The 21,171-nt window shown below is 49.7% G+C and overlaps 1 protein-coding gene across 1 annotated transcript; it reads left to right on the forward strand.

The window, feature by feature from the left end:
• Window positions 1-3,260: 3,260 nt before the first annotated feature.
• On the forward strand, window positions 3,261-20,124 carry LOC133119441 (1-phosphatidylinositol 4,5-bisphosphate phosphodiesterase beta-4-like; the record flags this gene model as incomplete). Its single annotated transcript, XM_061230030.1, has 16 exons — window positions 3,261-3,401; window positions 4,391-4,470; window positions 5,159-5,212; window positions 5,408-5,489; window positions 6,217-6,317; window positions 6,821-6,878; window positions 8,227-8,335; window positions 9,929-10,139; window positions 11,453-11,546; window positions 12,729-12,808; window positions 13,527-13,611; window positions 13,875-13,965; window positions 14,163-14,258; window positions 16,578-16,642; window positions 17,023-17,127; window positions 19,980-20,124. Coding segments are annotated over 16 exons (1,597 nt in total), but the record flags the coding sequence as incomplete, so codon positions are not given.
• Between the last annotated feature and the right edge of the window lie 1,047 nt (window positions 20,125-21,171).

Consider the following 21,171-nt stretch of genomic DNA (forward strand, 5'->3'; position numbering starts at 1 on the left):
GTAGCTGCTCTCTGTGTTCAGTGAAGAGTGTTGGTCCTGTAGCTGCTCTCTGTGTTCAGTGAAGCGTGTTGGTCCTGTAGCTGCTCTCTGTGTTCAGTGAAGCGTGTTGGTCCTGTAGCTGCTCTCTGTGTTCAGTGAAGCGTGTTGGTCTTATAGCTGCTCTCTGTGTTCAGTGAAGAGTGTTAATGTTCTCATTCTACATCAGCAGCAGCTGGCTGTGGTGACAGCTCTGAAAACTTTCCTTTTTAGACGATGTTTTTACGGCAACGTGCTGGGACGTTATTTTTATCCTGCATCATAAGACAGCTTTTAATTTAGTCCTTATTTTAGATATTTATGGGTTACCTCAAATACCAGCAGCCTCACACATACGCACATTCTGCTGTAGCTACGTGGATAATATTAATAGTCGGGGAGAAGAGTGTGTTTCAGTCTCTCACAAGGTTATTACAGTTTTTTACAATCGTTTTCACACTTGTCTCAATACCATGTCCTCTTTTTCAAAACTCTTCACACAGTGTGCTTTTGAAACACACACCTGAGCACATCAGTTAACCTTTGGTGCAAAATGCACTTCAACCACCAAAACACTTCATATTTCACCCAAAAGTGACTCATGCTGCCATAACTATAGCTTATGCTTTCTCCCATAAGACTACTTTGTCACTCAATGTTCAATGAACTACAAAACACAAACAACTTGGAGCATTGCTAAATACATAGATTATTTGTTTCCCTTTCCTCTATTTTTGCATCCACAAATATTTCAAGCCAAGCAGCTAAAGAAACTTTTGATCTGTTGGTTTGCCTCTCACAATAGATGTCATGACTGAGTGTGGTAAATTTACAGTAAACTGTAAATGAATGAATGTTTTACTATATTGGAAACCCAGAATAACAATTTTTACTGTGTAATGTAAAACAATATATGATAAAGAAACAAATCACAAAAGCAACAGTATTCTTCAGAGGGTTTAAAGTATTTTGACGTTTGTTCTCACTGTGCAATATACTGTAATTCAGAAAAGAAAAATACAATACAATCAATTACTCAAAATACATTGCAATCAATAACAAATACAATATGCAATATTTTCACTATATACAGTAATTTGCACATATATTGTCTGCCTATCAGTATCAGAAGTCTACTGTTGGCCTGGCCCATCCATCCTGTCCTCTGCATTTGGCCATAGATTTTTATCAACATCACTCCGAATGTTATCTCTTGCTATACACCGTGGAAAACATCTCTTTTGCGTGCCTTATCCAGCCCTGGATGTGTTCCACTGTTATGTCCATACACCCAGCAGCCATTGGATCTAGAAGTGACATCTGTTCATGTGGATGGTGGTCCTAAACCTTCACATATACCTTCATAAACTTCATATTGGTACCTGAGTTCCTTGACACCCTCAGAGTTCCTGTCAAAGGGGACAGTGTACAACTGTTTCATCCTGATCTGATGTTTCTGTAGCACTCTTGAAATGGTTGTAGGGCTTACACTGTCAATGTTTGGAAATATGTTGTTGTCTGCGATGTTGTTGTTGCATATTTCTCTTAGCCTGATGCTGTTGTTGACTATGACCATCCCAACTATTGTATCCTCCTGTTGAGGCGTAAACATTCTTCCCCTCCCCCCCTCTTTACCCTTGGAGGTAACCACTGGGTCCTGTAGTGAGTAAAAGACAAATGTGCACTGATACATCTGTTTTTCTGGAGACTTCTGAAATCACTGTACTGCTGTAATATACACATCAATTGAACTCCTTCAGTCAGAATGCTGTGAATACTGTATAGTACCAGGGACAGACCATGATTTACCACATGATCAATGACTGTGGCTCTGACTTCATCAGACACAACTGTTCTTACTTTTCTGCGACGTCTTCTTCCTCTGCCTCTGGCTGCATCCATTTTCCCCACCAAGGCTAAAGAATGCAAATGCCAATCCAAAGGTGGCCCCTTTTGTATATGTGGTAACGGGGCACAAACAACAAACACCTGGGTAGGTTGTTCACTGAAATGACAGCCAGGTGTTTCAACAGTTCATATACAGCAGTAATAGTGGAAAAATCTCTTCAGTAACAACTACATCTATATTTACCCTATATACATGCACATTTCAATGCAAGTATGATCACTTTTGTATAGATGGCAACAAGGCTGCAAACAAAAAAAATGAATAAACTGAATAAACTTTCTGCTCAAATCAGAATGATCTGTCTTATGTATTTCAAGCATATAGTTTCATTTTTCTGCCAAAATGCAGCATATTTCCTTTCACAATGATCAGAATTTTATTGGGTTTTGAACTGAAAGTTAACTGTTTTGAACAGAGTATCTAAATGTCTGCAAAATTTGCTGTATTTGTACCAACTTTTGCTGGTAGTGAACACTGACTGAGAGAGGTATTCATGAATTTTGGAAGAAGTGGTGATTGAATGCCTTTAGTATGAAAGCAATGCAAAAATATCCACAGTTTAGTTCACATAGTCTAATGATATGGTGAATGTGTTAAGTGTTTTGAAAAAGTGGACATGGTATTGAGACAAGAGTGAAAACTATTGTAAAAAACTGTAACCTTTGACCTTCAGCACCTCGCATGCTCCCCGCCCGAGGCTGCTGCTTCTGTTCAGTGTGACTGCTTTGTCTATAAGAAAACAAATAAAACTGGTTGGTCGTTTGGTTGATTGAATGATTAATTGGTTGGTTTGTGGATTGAGTCATGAGTTGATTCAAGAGACTTTATTTGTCACATGCTGTTTGATTGGTCAGCCCGGTGTATTGATTGTGATTGGTCGTTTTATTGGTCGATGGGTGTATTGATTGAGTGTGATTGGTCGATGGGTGTATTGATTGAGTGTGATTGGCCGATGGGTGTATTGATTGAGTGTGATTGGCCGATGGGTGTATTGATTGAGTGTGATTGGCTGATGGGTGTATTGATTGAGTGTGATTGGCCGATGGGTGTATTGATTGAGTGTGATTGGCCGATGGGTGTATTGATTGAGTGTGATTGGCCGATGGGTGTATTGATTGAGTGTGATTGGCTGATGGGTGTATTGATTGAGTGTGATTGGCCGATGGGTGTATTGATTGAGTGTGATTGGCCGATGGGTGTATTGATTGAGTGTGATTGGCCGATGGGTGTATTGATTGAGTGTGATTGGCCGATGGGTGTATTGCCATTTGGACCCTATCATGGTGCTGTTGGGCCGGGTGTGACGCTGGGCGTGTTGTGGGCGGGGCCTCTGCAGGACCCTAAGATAGTGTCGGCGCTGGAGGCTGCTGGGAAGGTGGAGGGCGATCTGGAGGGCTGCATCTGTGTGTGCAGCGGCACCGACCTGGTCAACCTCACCTCCACCTACATGGTGGCAGAGACCGCCGACATCGCCAAGGTAACCGCCACTTCCTGCCGCTCTGCACCTCCCTCTCCTCCTCTTATTCTACATCCCACCCCCTCTCTTTCTCCATCCCTTTCTCCCTCTTATTGTCTTCCTTTTCTCTCTTATCTCTTCCTTCATCTCTCTCTCCTGCTCTCTCTCTGATCTCCATATCTCTCTCCCTCTCTCTCTCCCTCTCTCCCGCTCTCTCCCCCTCTCTCTCCCTCTCTCCCGCTCTCTCCTTCTCTCTCTCTCTCTCTCTCTCCCCCTCTCTCCTGCTCTCTCCCTCTCTCTCCTCTCTCTCTCTCCCTCTCTCCCACTCTATCCCTCTCTCTCTCTCCCCCTCTCTCTCTCTCACTCTCTCCCTCTCTCGCTCTCTCTGTCTAACATTCAACTTGTGAGGCAGAATTACCTGAAAAGGAAATCCATGCGCTGTGCACATGCTGTCTGCAGCCCCTAGGGGGCAGTAGAGTCACAGACGGTCTCTGCGCTGGCGCAGACGTAGCCCGGGGTGTTGAGGGGTGTAGAGGGGTAGAGGGGGAGGAAGGATCTCCTCTCTGTAAAAATAGCGCGTTAAACGTGGGAGTTGCTGGTCTGGGCCGGAGACGCGGGAGTTTCTCTGGCTCTGTTCCTGACAGACTGGCTCAGAGCCAGCCTGTCTGCGCAGTGCCGCGGGCAGTGCTGCCCTCTAGTGGAGACAGGCTGCACAGTCATGGCGAGAGTTATTAGGTTGAAGTGTATACAAATGTCTTCCTGTTAAATAAATATGTCTGCTGATTACATGTGCTGTTAATGCTGTTGTGAGGTGAGTGCTGTGAGTGTGGTCCTGGCGGGTACAGTGCCGTTAGCCCTGTGCTCAGTGTGTGTTGTAGCACAGTTAGCTCACAGCAGTCCTGGGTAATTTGACTGTTGTTTGTGCTGTTTCTCTCCCTCCCTCTCTCTCCCTCCCTCTCTTTCTCCTCTCTCCCTCCCTCTCTCTCCCGCTCTCTCTCATTTATCTGTAGCGATGGACGGATGGCTTGAGGTCGGTGATTCACAACTTCAAAGCAAACAACGTGAGTCCCATGACCTGCCTGAAGAAACAGTGAGTATCTTCTCCTGAGTGTGTGTGTGTGTGTGTGTGTGTGAGTGTGTGTGTGTGTGAGTGTGTGTGTGTGTGTGCGCGTGTGTGTGTGTGTGTGTGTGTGTGAGTCTGTGTGTGTGTGTGTTTGTGTGTGTGTGTGAGTGTGTGTGTGTGTGTGTGTGTATGTGAGTGTTTGGTTGTGTGAGTGTTTGTGGATGTGTGAGTGTATGTGAGTGTGTGTGTGTGAGTGCTTGTGGATGTGTGAGTGTGTGTGTGAGTGTGTGTGAGCGTATGTGAGTGTTTGTGGATGTGTGAGTGTGTGTGTGAGTGTCTGAGTGTGTGTGAGTGTGTCTGAGTGTTTGTGGATGTGTGAGTGTGTGTGAGTGTGTGTGTGTGGGTGTGTGAGTGTGTGTGAGTGTGTGTGTGTGTGTGTGTATGTGAGTGTTTGGTTGTGTGAGTGTTTGTGGATGTGTGAGTGTATGTGAGTGTGTGTGTGTGAGTGCTTGTGGATGTGTGAGTGTGTGTGTGAGTGTGTGTGAGCGTATGTGAGTGTTTGTGGATGTGTGAGTGTGTGTGTGAGTGTCTGAGTGTGTGTGAGTGTGTCTGAGTGTTTGTGGATGTGTGAGTGTGTGTGAGTGTGTGTGTGTGGGTGTGTGAGTGTGTGTGAGTGTGTGTTGAGCTGCAGCTGAAGTGTGTGTGTTTGTTTCAGCTGGATGAGGTTGGCGTTTCTCACGAATGTGAGTGGGAAGATTCCGGTGCGAAGGTAAGAATTCTGTTATCCATTCACTCTGCTGTCTTATTTAACGTAGGATTCCATTCTTCATCAGTTAGTTTAGCCTGCAGACCCCCAGGGGCTGGGTGTGTGTGAGTAAGGAGCAGAGCACAGCATTGTGGGACAGTTCCTGTGGTGATCTGGGGGAGCAGGGTTGATCTGTGTTCTCTTCCTGTGCGCCGTTAGCATCACGAGGACCTTCGCCTCGGGGAAAACGGAGAAGGGCATCTTCCAGGCCCTGAAGGACCTGGGCCTGCCCAGCGGAAAGGTGAGCTCCGGGGCCAGGTGTGAACACAGGTACAGCTGTGAGCTCAACACAGGGCCAGGTGTGAGCTCAACACAGGTACAGGTGTGAGCTCAACACAGGTACAGGTGTGAGCTCAACACAGGGCCAGGTGTGAGCTCAACACAGGTACAGGTGTGAGCTCAACACAGGGCCAGGTGTGAACACAGGTACAGCTGTGAGCTCAACACAGGGCCAGGTGTGAGCTCAACACAGGTACAGGTGTGAGCTCAACACAGGTACAGGTATGAACACAACACAGGTACGCAGATGAGAGGCTAAAGGACAGCTAAAGGACTGCTGAGTTTCCAGGTAAAATCAGAAGAATAAATTTGATTGGCTGAGAGTATGCAGTTAGAGGGTTAATACATTTGATTGGCTGATAAGAGGGCTGGGTGTAGATGTGATTGGCTGATAGGCGGCTGGGTGTAATGGTATGGATGTGATTGGCTGATGGGGGCTGGGTGTAATGGTGTAGATGTGATTGGCTGATGGGGGCTGGGTGTAATGGTGTAGATGTGATTGGCTGATAGGCGGTTGGGTGTAATGGTATGGATGTGATTGGCTGATGGGGGCTGGGTGTAATGGTGTAGATGTGATTGGCTGATGGGGGCTGGGTGTAATGGTATGGATGTGATTGGCTGATGGGGGCTGGGTGTAACTGTGATTGGCTGAGAGTGTGCGGTTCACGTGTTCTCGTGGCTCGTTGCAGAATGATGAGATTGAGCACTCGGTGTTCACCTTCGACATCTTCTACACGCTCATACAGAAGATCTGTCCCAGAACCGACATAGAAGAGCTGTTCAAGAAAATGTAAGTTTCACAAAAACCAAAAACCGTTTCACAAAAACACGACTTTATTAAGACATACAGCTGTGACTGTAGCTAAGACTGTCCATGCCGCTCACCTGGTATGAAGTTTGTTTTTTTATGTCCGTCAGAGTTGTGACAGCATTAGCACTGGATTGTTGGTGTGGGTTTCCCTGACATCGTAATGTGTGATGTTGTGTTTGACGGCTGACGGGTGCTAATGAAGGCGGCATGGGCTCAACTAACTGCCTTAAACCCAAACCTGCTGCCAGTTACAACATTAACCTGTTTGTGAAACTAACTCGTTTTTAGCTAACTTGTCTTGAAGATTGGTGGGGTTTACAAGTAAAGGAAGAATGTTTTGGGGGCAAAAACTCAAACTACTTGCAGTTTGTACCATAAGAACATCTATCAGTTCTTTTTTCTTTTCTTTTTTTCATTATTTGATTTGGTTAATTCAAAAGTATAACATTTTGTTTTTTGTTTCCTAATTAATTCCTTTTCAGCAATGGAGACAAAACTGATTATTTAAGCGTAGACCAATTAGTCAGCTTTCTGAATGAAGTAAGCTTTTTATCATTCATTAACTTTCCTGTGCAAAAACATCTTGCTTCTGGCACACCCTTTTTCACCCAGCATGCACCACGCTTCCACCACCCCCCCATTCCTCCCTGCCCATGGCCCCTCCCCCTTCCCCTCTCTGTGTAACCATGGTGACCCCTGGGTGGGCAGGGCCGGGGCTGTTTCCGTGCTGTGTGGCTTCACCTGTGTCACTTCCTGTGGTCTCCCCATTGGCTGAATCGAGTTAGTGCTTTAGCATCGAGCCTTGTGACGTCCACACTGTTGGAGCGGGGCTCCGGCCTTGTGTTTGTGTAGTGACACTGTGTGTGTTTGTGTAGCGACACTGTGTGTGTGTTTGTGTAGCGGCTCTGTGTGTGTGTTTCTGTAGCGGCTCTGTGTGTGTGTTTCTGTAGCAACCCTGTGTGTGTTTGTGTAGCGGCTCTGTGTGTGTGTGTTGTGTAGCGGCTCTGTTTGTGTGTGTTTCTGTAGCAACGCTGTGTGTGTTTGCGTAGCGGCTCTGTGTGTGTGTTTGTGTAGCAACGCTGTGTGTGTTTGTGTAGCGGCTCTGTGTGTGTGTTTCTGTAGCAACCCTGTGTGTGTTTGTGTAGCGGCTCTGTGTGTGTGTGTTGTGTAGTGGCTCTGTGTGTGTGTGTTTGTGTAGCAACGCTGTGTGTGTTTGTGTAGCGGCTCTGTGTGTGTGTGTTGTGTAGCGGCTCTGTGTGTGTGTGTTTGTGTAGCAACGCTGTGTGTGTTTGTGTAGCGGCTCTGTGTGTGTGTTTGTGTAGCGGCTCTGTGTGTGTGTTTGTGTAGCGGCTCTGTGTGTGTGTTTGTGTAGCGGCTCTGTGTGTGTGTTTGTGTAGCGGCTCTGTGTGTGTGTTTGTGTAGCGGCTCTGTGTGTGTGTTTGTGTAGCGGCTCTGTGTGTGTGTTTGTGTAGCGGCTCTGTGTGTGTGTTTGTGTAGCGGCTCTGTGTGTGTGTTTGTGTAGCGGCACTGTGTGTTGTGTAGGTGCGATGTCTCTGTGCTAGTTGTGCTTTACACAGTGCTTTGGGGAGTTTGGACGTTGCTTCCTCCTGTATTCGGCCTGTAAAGGACACCCAGACCCTGCTTTTGTGTTCCACCGTCTCGGGGAAAACAGCGCTGTTTAAACAGCTCACTCTCCTGGCATGGACGCACCTTTGAAGTTAAAACACAGCTAAATGTTTTACATGTGTAATATCTCCAATAGCTGCCAAACCCCCATTGTGTAAACGCTGCTAATTGTGATTGTGGTGCCTGGTGATTGTTTTTATTGTTTTCTGTAGATATCTTTGAAGGATTTTTCAGTTTAAAAACAAGGATTTTTCTTCACTAGCACCAACGGGACCCGCGCCTGAACGAGATCTTATTCCCCTTCTATGATCCGAAACGAGCCATGCAGATCATCGACAAGTATGAGAGAGACGCCCAACTCAGGAAGAAAGGTAATCCCTCTCTATCTATATCTCTCTCTCTCTCACCCCCTCTTCCTATCTCTCTCTCTATCGCTCTCTCTCTCTCTCTGACTGTGTCCTCTGTCAGGTTGATCTCAGCATCCTCCTGGAGGAGACAGGGGGAACACAACTGTCTCTGTGTCTGTTTGTTATACCTGAGTCGTTCACTGTTGTTCTGATTGTAGATATGATTTAACCGGTTTACATTTACTCCTGTTTCTCCACTGTCTTTCTTTTCATGTTAGTTTTCAGTCCTGTTATGTTGTTATTCTTTGTAAACGGACTGAAAAATGAAACCGATGTTTTAATTTGAGGAGAAATTCACCTGTGATATTCTCCTGCCCTCTTGTGGTGACTTAACAGAACAGCCTGGTGGTGAGGTGAGGCAACTGCAATGGTATTTTTTTCTTGAGTTCTCGAGTTCTCGTGTCCCAATCCTTCTTCCACTCCTCTCCTCCCCCAGACTTCTGGATAGGAAACGAGGGCGTATTTTTCTAAAGGAGGATTCATCTTTAGAGAATTGGGACGCACCCTTGGTCTCTGTGAAGGAAGTAATCCCTGGGTGAGGTTCAGGGCCGTGCTCCAGGGCCCAGGAGCGGTGTGGATCTTATCATGGCCACGCTGGGGCTTCAGCCACCAACCTCCCAGGTCCCAGTCATGCACCTTTAGGCTACAGGCTACAGGCTTACCAGCAGGCAGAGCTGCCAGTGTAGTGTGAAGTGTAGAAACAATGAGATATTTGACCCAGGTCTGATTGGGTTGGACAGGGAGGCTGTTCGTTTGTGGATGGATGGATGGATGGGGTGATGGATGGATGGATGGATGTGGTGATAGATGGATGGATGGATGGATGTGGTGATAGATGGATGGATGGATGGATGGATGTGGTGATAGATGGATGGATGGATAGATGTGGTGATAGATGGATGATGGATGGATGGACGGGGTGATGAATGGATGGACGGGGTGATGGATGGGGTGATGGATGGATGGACGGGGTGATGGATGGATGGATGGATGGATGGGGTGATAGATGGGTGATGGATGGATGGATGTGGTGATAGATGGATGATGGATGGATGTGATGATAGATGGATGATGGATGGATGGACGGGGTGATGGATGGATGGATGGGGTGATGGATGGATGGATGTGGTGATAGATGGATGGATGTGGTGATGGATGGACGGGGTGATGGATGGATGGACGGGATGATGGATGGATGGATGTGGTGATGGATAGATGGATGGATGGGGTGATAGATGGATGATGGATGGATGGATGTGGTGATAGATGGATGGATGTGGTGATGGATGGATGGATGGACGGGGTGATAGATGGATGATGGATGGATGGACGGGGTGATGGATGGATGGATGGGGTGATGGATGGATGGATGTGGTGATAGATGGATGGATGTGGTGATGGATGGACGGGGTGATGGATGGATGGATGGGGTGATGGATGGATGGACGGGGTGATGGATGGATGGATGTGGTGATAGATGGATGGATGTGCTGATGGATGGATGGACGGGGTGATGATGTGTCAGTGGCTGAGCCTCTGATGGTGTCCATGCTGCAGGCCGTATGTCCAGTGACGGGTTCTGTCGGTACCTGATGTCGGACGAGAACGCGCCCGTGTTTCTGGACCGGTTGGAGCTGTACCAGGAGATGGACCAGCCGCTGGCCCACTACTTCATCAGCTCCTCCCACAACACATACCTGACGGGCCGCCAGTTTGGAGGGAAGTCCTCCGTGGAGATGTACCGGCAGGTGCTGCTGTCAGGGTGCAGGTAAAACATCACAATACCCCCCCACACACACACGCACACGCACACGCACACGCACACGCACTCGCACACGCACACGCACACGCACACACACACACACTCACACACACACACACACACACACACACACACACACATACACACACACACACACACACACACACACACACTCACTCACTCACACACACACACACACACACACACACACACACACACACACTCACACACACACACACACACACACACACACACACACACCAGATTACACACACACACACACACACACACCAGATTACACACACACACACACACACCAGATTACACACACACACACACACACACACAACCAACTCCATACCCCCCCACACACACACACACACTCACACACACACACATACACACACACACACACACACACACACACACACACACACACACTCACACACACACACACACTCACTCACTCACACACACACACACACACACACACACACTCACACACACACACACACACACACACACACACACACACACACACACACACACTCACTCACTCACTCACACACACACACACACACACACACACACACACACTCACACACACACACACACACACACACACCAGATTACACACACACACACACACACACACCAGATTACACACACACACACACACACACACCAGATTACACACACACACACACACACACACAACCAACTCCATACCCCCCCACACACACACACACACACACACACAACCGACTCCATACCCCCACACACACACCAGAATACACACACACACAACCGACTCCATACCCACACACACACCAGAACACACACACACACACAACCAACTCCATACCCCCACACACACACCAGAACACACACACACACAACCGACTCCATACCCACACACACACACCAGAATACACACACACACAACCAACTCCATACCCCCACACACACCAAAATACACACACATACAACCGACTCCATACCCACACACACCAAAATACACACACATACAACCAACACCGTACCCACACGCACACCAAAATACACACACATACAACCAACATGGTACCCACACACACCAAAACACACACACATACAACCAACTCCATACCCACACCCCTGTCCCCTACAATACAACACCAACTTCATACCCACTCAGGTGTGTGTGCTGATGTGCTCAGGTGTTTTTTGTGTTCTCAGGTGTGTTCAGGTGTTTTTTGTGTTCTCAGGTGTGTTCAGGTGTTTTTTGTGTTCAGGTTTTTTTTTTTTCTCAGGTGTGTTCAGGTGTTTTTTGTGTTCAGGTGTGTGGAGCTGGATTGCTGGGATGGGAAGGGTGAAGACCAGGAGCCGATTATAACGCACGGGAAAGCCATGTGCACCGACATCCTGTTCAAGGTGAGTACTGTGTCCCCTACCCCTACTATACCCCCCTACCCTACTATACCCCCCTACACTACACCCCTACCCTACTATACCCCCCTACACCACACCCCTACCCTACTATACCCCCCCTACACTACACCCCTACACTACTATACCCCCCTACACCACACCCCTACCGTACTATACCCCCCTACACCACACCCCTACACTACTATACCCCCCTACACCACACCCCTACCCTACTATACCCCCCTACACTACTATACCCCCTACCCTACTATACTCCCCTACACTACACCCCTACACTACTATACCCCCTACACTGCTATACCCCCTACCCTACTATACCCCCCTACACTACACCCCTACTCTACTATACCCCCCTACACCACACCCCTACCCTACTATACCCCCCTACACCACACCCCTACCCTACTATACCCCCCTACACCACACCCCTACCCTACTATACCCCCCCTACACTACACCCCTACCCTACTATACCCCCCCTACACTACACCCCTACACTACTATACCCCCTACACTACACCCCTACCCTACTATACCCCCCTACACTACACCCCTACACTATGTCTCTCTGCAGTCCCTACCCCTCAGCTCTGGGAAAAGGTCTGTTTGGTTTCTATCCCTCCAAAGCAGTGAACGGGGCCTCAGTCTCTCCCTGAATCCTCTGCATTACTGAGAGTATCTGAGAGCATTAATGGGAGTATCTGAGAGCATTAATGGGAGTATCTGTTTTATTCAGCTCAAGTGCCTTTCTTGGCATGACAACAAGACATTTCTGTTTCAGAAACACAATGTCATCTGAGCGAAAACACAGGGAATGGGACTTACTGCCCTAAAGTGTCATTCATGAAACAATGCTTTTCACAGAATGTGATTTCAGGGGAGAGCAGGCTTATTTAGAGGGCTCCCGCACCCTTTGGTTTGAAATGGAGTCCATTATGTTCCTCTCTGCTGTTTAATGTTGCATGTTATTAAGTCCGAAGAGCACAAAGGAGTCTGAAATTCACTCTGATGTTCGGTGGAATAAGGCGACTGCAGAAAACACAATGTAAGGTTAACGGAGTGTGTCTGTGTTAGCGTGCCGGGAATCTACCCCAAAAAGCAGTGTTCACATCCACAACATCACCGCAGTGCTCATTTTCATCTGAATAAATCCTCTGGTTTCAGGACGTTATCCAGGCCATTAGAGAGACGGCGTTTGTGACCTCTGAGTACCCCGTCATTCTGTCCTTCGAGAACCACTGCAGGTCAGTCAGTGTGGTGCGCTAACCCCAGTCAGTGTGGTGCTGTAACCCCAGTCAGTGTGGTGCGCTAACCCCAGTCAGTGTGGTGCTGTAACCCCAGTCAGTGTGATGCTGTAACCCCAGTCAGTGTGGTGCTGTAACCCCAGTCAGTGTGGTGCGCTAACCCCAGTCAGTGTGGTGCGCTAACCCCAGTCAGTGTGCTGCTGTAACCCCAGTCAGTGTGGTGCGCTAACCCCAGTCAGTGTGGTGCTGTAACCCCAGTCAGTGTGGTGCTGTAACCCCAGTCAGTGTGCTGCTGTAACCCCAGTCAGTGTGCTGCTGTAACCCCAGTCAGTGTGGTGCTGTAACCCCAGTCAGTGTGGTGTCTGTTTATGTGTGTTAATGCAGGTGGTGAGTGTGTAGATATCCTTAGGGAGATTTTGACCTCAGTGATATGAGGTGTTTCCTGTTGACCCCATGTGATATGATGTGTTTCCTGTTGACCCCATGTGATATGATGTGTTTCCTGCTGACCCCAGTGTTGTGATGTATTTCCTGTTGACCTCAGTGTTGTGTGGTATTTCCTGTTGACCTCAGTGATATGATGTGTTTCCTGTTGACCTCACTGATATGATGTATTTCCTGTTGACCTCAATGTTGTGATGTATTTCCTGTTGACCTCAGTGTTGTGTGGTATTTCCTGTTGACCTCACTGATATGATGTATTTCCTGTTGACCTCAGTAAGCCTCAGCAGTATAAGATGGCGCGGTACTGTGAGGAGATCTTCGGGGACCTGCTGCTGAAGCAGCCACTGGAGTCCTTCCCTGTGAGTGCCTCTCTCTCCTTACCCTAACCCCTTAACCCTAACCTAACCTCAACCCTCACCTAACCCAACCATAACGCTTCCTGTGACCCTCTGTAACTCTGACCCCTTAACCCTAACCTAACCTCAACCCTCACCTAACCCAACCATAACGCTTCCTGTGACCCTCTGTAACTCTGACCCCTTAACCCTAACCTAACCTCAACCCTCACCTAACCCAACCGTAACGCTTCCTGTGACCCTCTGTAACTCTGACGCTGCTGCAGATCGAGGCAGGGCGGCCCCTGCCCTCCCCCATCGACCTGAAGAGGAAAATCCTCATCAAAAACAAGCGCCTGAAGCCTGAAGTCGAGCAGAGTAGGTTTACCATCTTTCCCCTGCATGCTATGGTGTGTGAGTTTGCTGCTTATGATGCACTTATGAAGCACTTATGAAGCACTTATGAAGTACTATGAAGCCTGTAATGTGGTTATGATGCGCTAATAAAGCCACTATGAAGCCCTTATGAAGCCCTTGTGACAGCAGGCTGACGCTGTGTTTGCTGTGTCTCTCAGAGCAGCTGGAGTCCTTTAAGAAGCACATGGAGGCCGGAGAGACCAGCACCCCCGCCAACATCCTGGAGGACGACGCCGAGGAAGACCTGGAGAACCGTCAGTCACCCCGGGGGCGTGTCTATCTCTCTCTCTCTCACCCTCTCTCTCTCTCTCTCTCTCTCTCTGTCTCTCACTCACCCTCTCTCTCTCTCTCTCTCTCTGTGTCTCTCACTCACCCTCTCTCTCTCTCTGTCTCTCACTCACCCTCTCTCTCTCTCTCTCTCTCTGTCTCTCACTCACCCTCTCTCTCTCTCTCTCTCTGTCTCTCACTCACCCTCTCTCTCTCTCTCTCTGTCTCTCACTCACCCTCTCTCTCTCTCTCTGTCTCTCACTCACCCTCTCTCTCTCTCTCTCTCTGTCTCTCACTCACCCTCTCTCTCTCTCTCTCTCTCTCTCTCTGTCTCTCACTCACCCTCTCTCTCTCTCTCTCTCTCTCTCTCTCTCTGTGTGTCTCTCACTCACCCTCTCTCTCTCTCTCTCTCTCTGTCTCTCACTCACCCTCTCTCTCTCTCTCTGTCTCTCACTCACCCTCTCTCTCTCTCTCTCTCTGTCTCTCACTCACCCTCTCTCTCTCTCTCTCTCTCTCTCTCTGTCTCTCACTCACCCTCTCTCTCTCTCTCTCTCTCTCTCTCTCTGTGTCTCTCACTCACCCTCTCTCTCTCTCTCTCTCTCTGTCTCTCACTCACCCTCTCTCTCTCTCTCTCTCTCTCTCTGTGTCTCTCACTCACCCTCTCTCTCTCTCTGTCTCTCACTCACCCTCTCTCTCTCTCTCTCTGTCTCTCACTCACCCTCTCTCTCTCTCTCTCTCTCTGTGTCTCTCACTCACCCTCTCTCTCTGTCTCTCTCTCTCTGTGTCTCTCACTCACCCTCTCTCTCTCTGTCTCTCACTCACCCTCTCTCTCTCTCTCTCTCTCTGTCTCTCACTCACCCTCTCTCTCTCTCTCTGTCTCTGTGTCTCTCACTCACCCTCTCTCTCTCTCTCTCTCTCTCTCTCTCTCTCTCACTCACCCTCTCTCTCTCTCTCTCTCTCTCTGTCTCTCACTCACCCTCTCTCTCTCTCTCTCTCTCTCTCTGTGTCTCTCACTCACCCTCTCTCTCTCTCTGTCTCTCACTCACCCTCTCTCTCTCTCTCTCTCTCTGTGTCTCTCACTCACCCTCTCTCTCTCTCTCTCTCTCTGTGTCTCTCACTCACCCTCTCTCTCTCTCTCTTTGTCTCTCACTCACCCTCTCTCTCTCTCTCTCTCTCTGTCTCTCACTCACCCTCTCTCTCTCTCTCTCTCTCTGTCTCTCTTTCTCTCTCTCTGTGTCTCACTCACCCTCTCTCTCTCTCTCTCTCTCTCTCTGTGTCTCTCACTCACCCTCTCTCTCTCTCTCTCTCTCTCTGTGTCTCTCACTCACCCTCTCTCTCTCTCTCTCTCTCTCTCTCTCTGTGTCTCTCACTCACCCTCTCTCTCTCTCTCTCTCTCTCTGTCTCTCACTCACCCTCTCTCTCTCTCTCTCTCTGTGTCTCTCACTCACCCTCTCTCTCTCTCTCTCTGTGTCTCTCACTCACCCTCTCTCTCTCTCTCTCTCTCTGTGTCTCTCACTCACCCTCTCTCTCTCTCTATCTCTCTCTCTCTGTCTCTCACTCACCCTCTCTCTCTCTCTCTCTCTCTCTGTCTCTCACTCACCCTCTCTCTCTCTCTGTCTCTCACTCACCCTCTCTCTCTCTCTCTCTGTGTCTCTCACTCACCCTCTCTCTCTCTCTCTCTCTCTGTCTCTCACTCACCCACTCTCTCTCTCTGTGTCTCACTCACTCACCCTCTCTCTGTCTCTCACTCACCCTCTCTCTCTCTCTCTCTCTCTGTCTCTCACTCACCCTCTCTCTCTCACCGTGTCTATCTCACTCACCCTCTCTCTCTCTCTCTTACCGTATCTATCTCACTCACCCCCTCTCTCTCTCTATCTGTCTCTCTCACTCACCCTCTCTCTCTCTCTCTGTCTCTCTCACCCTCTCTCTCTCTCTCTCTCTCTCACTCACCCTCTCTCTCTCTCTCTCTCTCTGTCTCTCACTCACCCTCTCTCTCTCTTACCGTGTCTATCTCACTCACCCCCTCTCTCTCTCTCTATCTGTCTCTCACTCACCCTCTCTCTCTCACCGTGTCTATCTCACTCACCCCCTCTCTCTCCCACTGTATCTATCTCTCACTCTCTCTCCATCTTTCTGTCTAAGTCTATTACTGTCTGAGTGATGCTGATCTATCATCTGTTTGCTGTGGGGAATTTCATCAGAGTGTAGAGTGTAGTAATTAGACATTGGATGAATGCAGTCATGTGATTATTTGTGCGTCCGGTTGATGATGGTGACCTTTGACCTCTGCCCTGTGACCTTTGCAGCTGAGGGTAAGGAGGGAAACCCAGAGCCCGGAGAGAAAGAAGCGCTTGGCAACAGCGTGAAAAAGGTGCTCCACCACTCCCCTGTACAGGGCTGTACCATTTCCCTATCCCCCCTCTACAGGGCTGTACCATTTCCCTATCCCCCCCTCTAGAGGGCTGTACCATTTCCCTATCCCCCCTCTACAGGGCTGTACCATTTCCCTATCCCCCCTCTACAGGGCTGGACCATTTCCCTATCCCCCCCTCTACAGGGCTGTACCATTTCCCTATCCCCCCCTCTACAGGGCTGTACCATTTCCCTATCCCCCCTCTACAGGGCTGTACCATTTAATCTGATGAGGAGTAATGTTCATGAATAATTACATCTGATAATGAGTTACATTAGTTACATGTTTTTGTTTAAGTTACTCGTGATATTTATCAGAAATCTGTGCCCGTGTTTAAGGTTCCTGACGACGAGGCGACAGAAATGTCGGAGATCACTGAAGTCACAGACGCTACAGACGCTACAGACGTGTCCGAGTCCTCAGACCAGGACAACAACAAGAAGGTGTGTCACCTGAACCCCACCTGATCAACACACTGGATTACCTGTACATGGAGAACCTCCCCATGCTTGGGCGCTGTTTCACAGAGCAGGATTACTGAGTTAGCTGGGCTCTGTTTCACAAAGCAGCATTACTGAGTTAGCGCCACTGACTAAAACAGGGTGGCCTGTAGCGTAGTGGTTAAGGTAAATGACTGGGACACACAAGGTCGGTGGTTCTAATCCCAGTGTAGCCACAATAAGATCCGCACAGCTGTTGGGCCCTTGAGCAAGGCCCTTAACCCTGCATTGTTCCAGGGGAGGATAGTCTCCTGCTTCGTCTAATCAACTGTACGTCGCTCTGGATAAGAGCGTCTGCCAAATGCCAATAATGTAATGTAATGTAATGTACTGTAATGTAATGTAAAATCCGGACCCTGCCCAAATCTGGAACTGAAGTAAAGAAGAGCTGTTCACTGTTTACTCAGAGCAGAGTTATCCAGTATCTTTGTGAGACAGAAGCACATCCGTGACCCCGTATCATCGTAGGTCATAGGTCACATCGATGTTTATGTAGAAATGTTCATTTTTGGCTGTTTTAGGCTTTCATCTTCATTTTGTAGAACAGTTAACTTGACTTTCATATTCTGCATGTCTTAATGCCAAATTCAGAGTAAAATCATAGATTTTAAGCTTTTAAATGCAAGATTTGAAAGTAGTTGTGAGTTGTTTGGAGGGTCAATGATAGACCAGGTCTCATGTATAAAACCTCATCCCCTGCATGGCAGCTTTAGTTGTGCTGATACACGCGCTGGTGTGTGTGGGGTAAGATGGCGGTGTGTGTGGGGTAAGATGGCGGTGTGTGTGGGGTAAGATGGCGGTGTGTGTGGGGTAAGATGGCGGTGTGTGGGGTAAGATGGCGGTGTGTGTGGGGTAAGATGGCGGTGTGTGTGGGGTAAGATGGCGGTGTGTGGGGTAAGATGGCGGTGTGTGTGGGGTAAGATGGCGGTGTGTGGGGTAAGATGGCGGTGTGTGAGGTAAGATGGCAGTGTGTGAGGTAAGATGGCGGTGTGTGAGGTAAGATGGCGGGGTGTGGGGTTAGATGGTGGTGTGTGAGGTAAGATGGCGGTGTGTGAGGTAAGATGGCGGTGTGTGTGGGGTAAGATGGCGGTGTGTGAGGTAAGATGGCGGTGTGTGGGGTAAGATGGCGGTGTGTGAGGTAAGATGGCGGTGTGTGTGGGGTAAGATGGCGGTGTGTGGGGTAAGATGGCGGTGTGTGGGGTAAGATGGCGGGGTGTGAGGTAAGATGGCGGGGTGTGTGGGTAAGATGGCGGTGTGTGGGGTAAGATGGCGGTGTGTGTGGGGTAAGATGGCGGTGTGTGAGGTAAGATGGTGGTGTGTGAGGTAAGATGGCGTGTGTGTGGGGTAAGATGGCGGTGTGTGTGGGGTAAGATGGCGGTGTGTGAGGTAAGATGGCGGTGTGTGTGGGGTAAGATGGCGGTGTGTGAGGTAAGATGGCGGTGTGTGGGGTAAGATGGCGGTGTGTGGGGTAAGATGGCGGTGTGTGTGGGGTAAGATGGCGGGGTGTGAGGTAAGATGGCGGGGTGTGTGGGTAAGATGGCGGTGTGTGGGGTAAGATGGCGGTGTGTGTGGGGTAAGATGGCGGTGTGTGAGGTAAGATGGCGGTGTGTGTGGGTAAGATGGCGGTGTGTGGGGTAAGATGGCGGTGTGTGTGGGGTAAGATGGCGGTGTGTGAGGTAAGATGGCGGTGTGTGTGGGGTAAGATGGTGGTGTGTGAGGTAAGATGGCGGTGTGTGGGGTAAGATGGCGGTGTGTGTGGGGTAAGATGGCGGTGTATGGGGTAAGATGGCGGTGTGTGGGGTAAGATGGCGGTGTGTGAGGTAAGATGGCGGTGTGTGTGGGGTAAGATGGCGGTGTGTGGGGTAAGATGGCGGTGTGTGGGGTAAGATGGCGGTGTGTGAGGTAAGATGGCGGTGTGTGGGGTAAGATGGCGGTGTGTGTGAGGTAAGATGGCGGTGTGTGAGGTAAGATGGCGGTGTGTGAGGTAAGATGGCGGTGTGTGTGAGGTAAGATGGCGGTGTGTGAGGTAAGATGGCGGTGTGTGGGGTAAGATGGCGGTGTGTGAGGTAAGATGGCGGTGTGTGAGGTAAGATGGCGGTGTGTGAGGTAAGATGGCGGTGTGTGTGGGGTAAGATGGTGGTGTGTGAGGTAAGATGGCGGTGTGTGGGGTAAGATGGCGGTGTGTGTGGGGTAAGATGGCGGTGTATGGGGTAAGATGGCGGTGTGTGGGGTAAGATGGCGGTGTGTGAGGTAAGATGGCGGTGTGTGTGGGGTAAGATGGCGGTGTGTGGGGTAAGATGGCGGTGTGTGGGGTAAGATGGCGGTGTGTGAGGTAAGATGGCGGTGTGTGGGGTAAGATGGCGGTGTGTGTGAGGTAAGATGGCGGTGTGTGAGGTAAGATGGCGGTGTGTGAGGTAAGATGGCGGTGTGTGTGAGGTAAGATGGCGGTGTGTGAGGTAAGATGGCGGTGTGTGGGGTAAGATGGCGGTGTGTGAGGTAAGATGGCGGTGTGTGAGGTAAGATGGCGGTGTGTGAGGTAAGATGGCAGTGTGTGAGGTAAGATGGCGGTGTGTGAGGTAAGATGGCGGTGTGTGGGGTAAGATGGCGGTGTGTGTGAGGTAAGATGGCGGGGTGTGGGGTAAGATGGCGGTGTGTGAGGTAAGATGGCGGTGTGTGGGGTAAGATGGCGGTGTGTGGGGTAAGATGGCGGTGTGTGAGGTAAGATGGCGGTGTGTGGGGTAAGATGGCGGTGTGTGACAGCAGGCTCAGGCTGTGCTTCCCCGTCTGTCCAGCAGGGCGGTGAGAATGCTGAGGATGATGAGCAGGCCCTGATCGCCTCCTACACGTATGTGGGCGCCACCACCAACATCCACCCCTACCTCTCCGCCATGGTCAACTACGCCCAGCCCGTCAAGTTCCAGAGCTTCGACGTGGCAGAAGGCAAGTGCCCCTGATTCGGGGGGTAGTTGGGGGTAGAGGGGGTAATGCCGGCCCCCAGGATGGCCCTGTTAACCTCGCGTGCGTCTCTTTAATTTTGCGTTTAGACGCGCTGTCACTCTGTCGCCCGGGGCAGCCCTGTGGAGACAGCACATCGCTGGAGCGTATGCTATCACTTCATCAGCATCCCCATCACTGAGACCCCTCACCACCACACCTTCTGCCCCGTGCTCTCCCTCTCCCTCTCCCTCCATCTCCCTCTCTCTCCCTCTCTCTCATCTCCCTCTCTCTCCCCCTCTCTTTCTCTCCCTGCCTCTCCCTCTCTCTCTCCCTCTCTCTCTCCCTCTCTTTCTCTTTCTCCCTCTCTCTCTCTCTCTCCCCCTCTCTTTCTCTCCCTGCCTCTCCCTCTCTCTCTCCCTCTCTCTCTCCCTCTCTTTCTCTTTCTCTCTCTCTCCCTCTCTCGCTCTCCCTCCCTCCCTCTCTCTCCATCTCCCTCCCTCTCTCTCTCCCTCTCTCTCTCTCTCCCTCTCTTTCTCTTTCTCTCCCTCTCTTTCTCTTTCTCTCTCCCTCCCTCTACCTCTCTCTCTCCCTCTCTCTCTCTCTCCCTCTTTCTCTTTCGCTCTCCCTCCCTCTCTCCCTCTCTCTCCCTCTCTCTCTCCCTCTCTCTCTCTCCATCTCTCTCTCTCTTTCTCTCTCTCTCCCTCCCTCTCTCTCCCTCTCTTTCTCTCTCTCCCTCTCTCCCTCCCTCTCCCTCTCTCTCCCTCCCTCTCTCTCCCTCTCTCTCATCTCCCTCTCTCTCTTTCCCTCTCTTTGTCTCGCCTTCTCTCCCTCTCTCTCATCTCCCTCTCTGTCTCTCTGTTTTCTGTGTGTTCAGTTGTTTCTCTGTCCCCTGCTCTGACTGAGCACTGTAAGGCCAGTGTGCATACTGTCCATATAGACATGGGCACCACTGTACTGACTGTATCATATCCCCATATGATACCCCACACTGTAGCCACTGTACTGACTGTATCATATCCCCATATGATACCCCACACTGTAGCCACTGTA

This window comes from Conger conger, unplaced genomic scaffold (genome assembly GCF_963514075.1).
Source record: "Conger conger unplaced genomic scaffold, fConCon1.1 SCAFFOLD_182, whole genome shotgun sequence".
Lineage (NCBI taxonomy): Eukaryota > Metazoa > Chordata > Actinopteri > Anguilliformes > Congridae > Conger > Conger conger.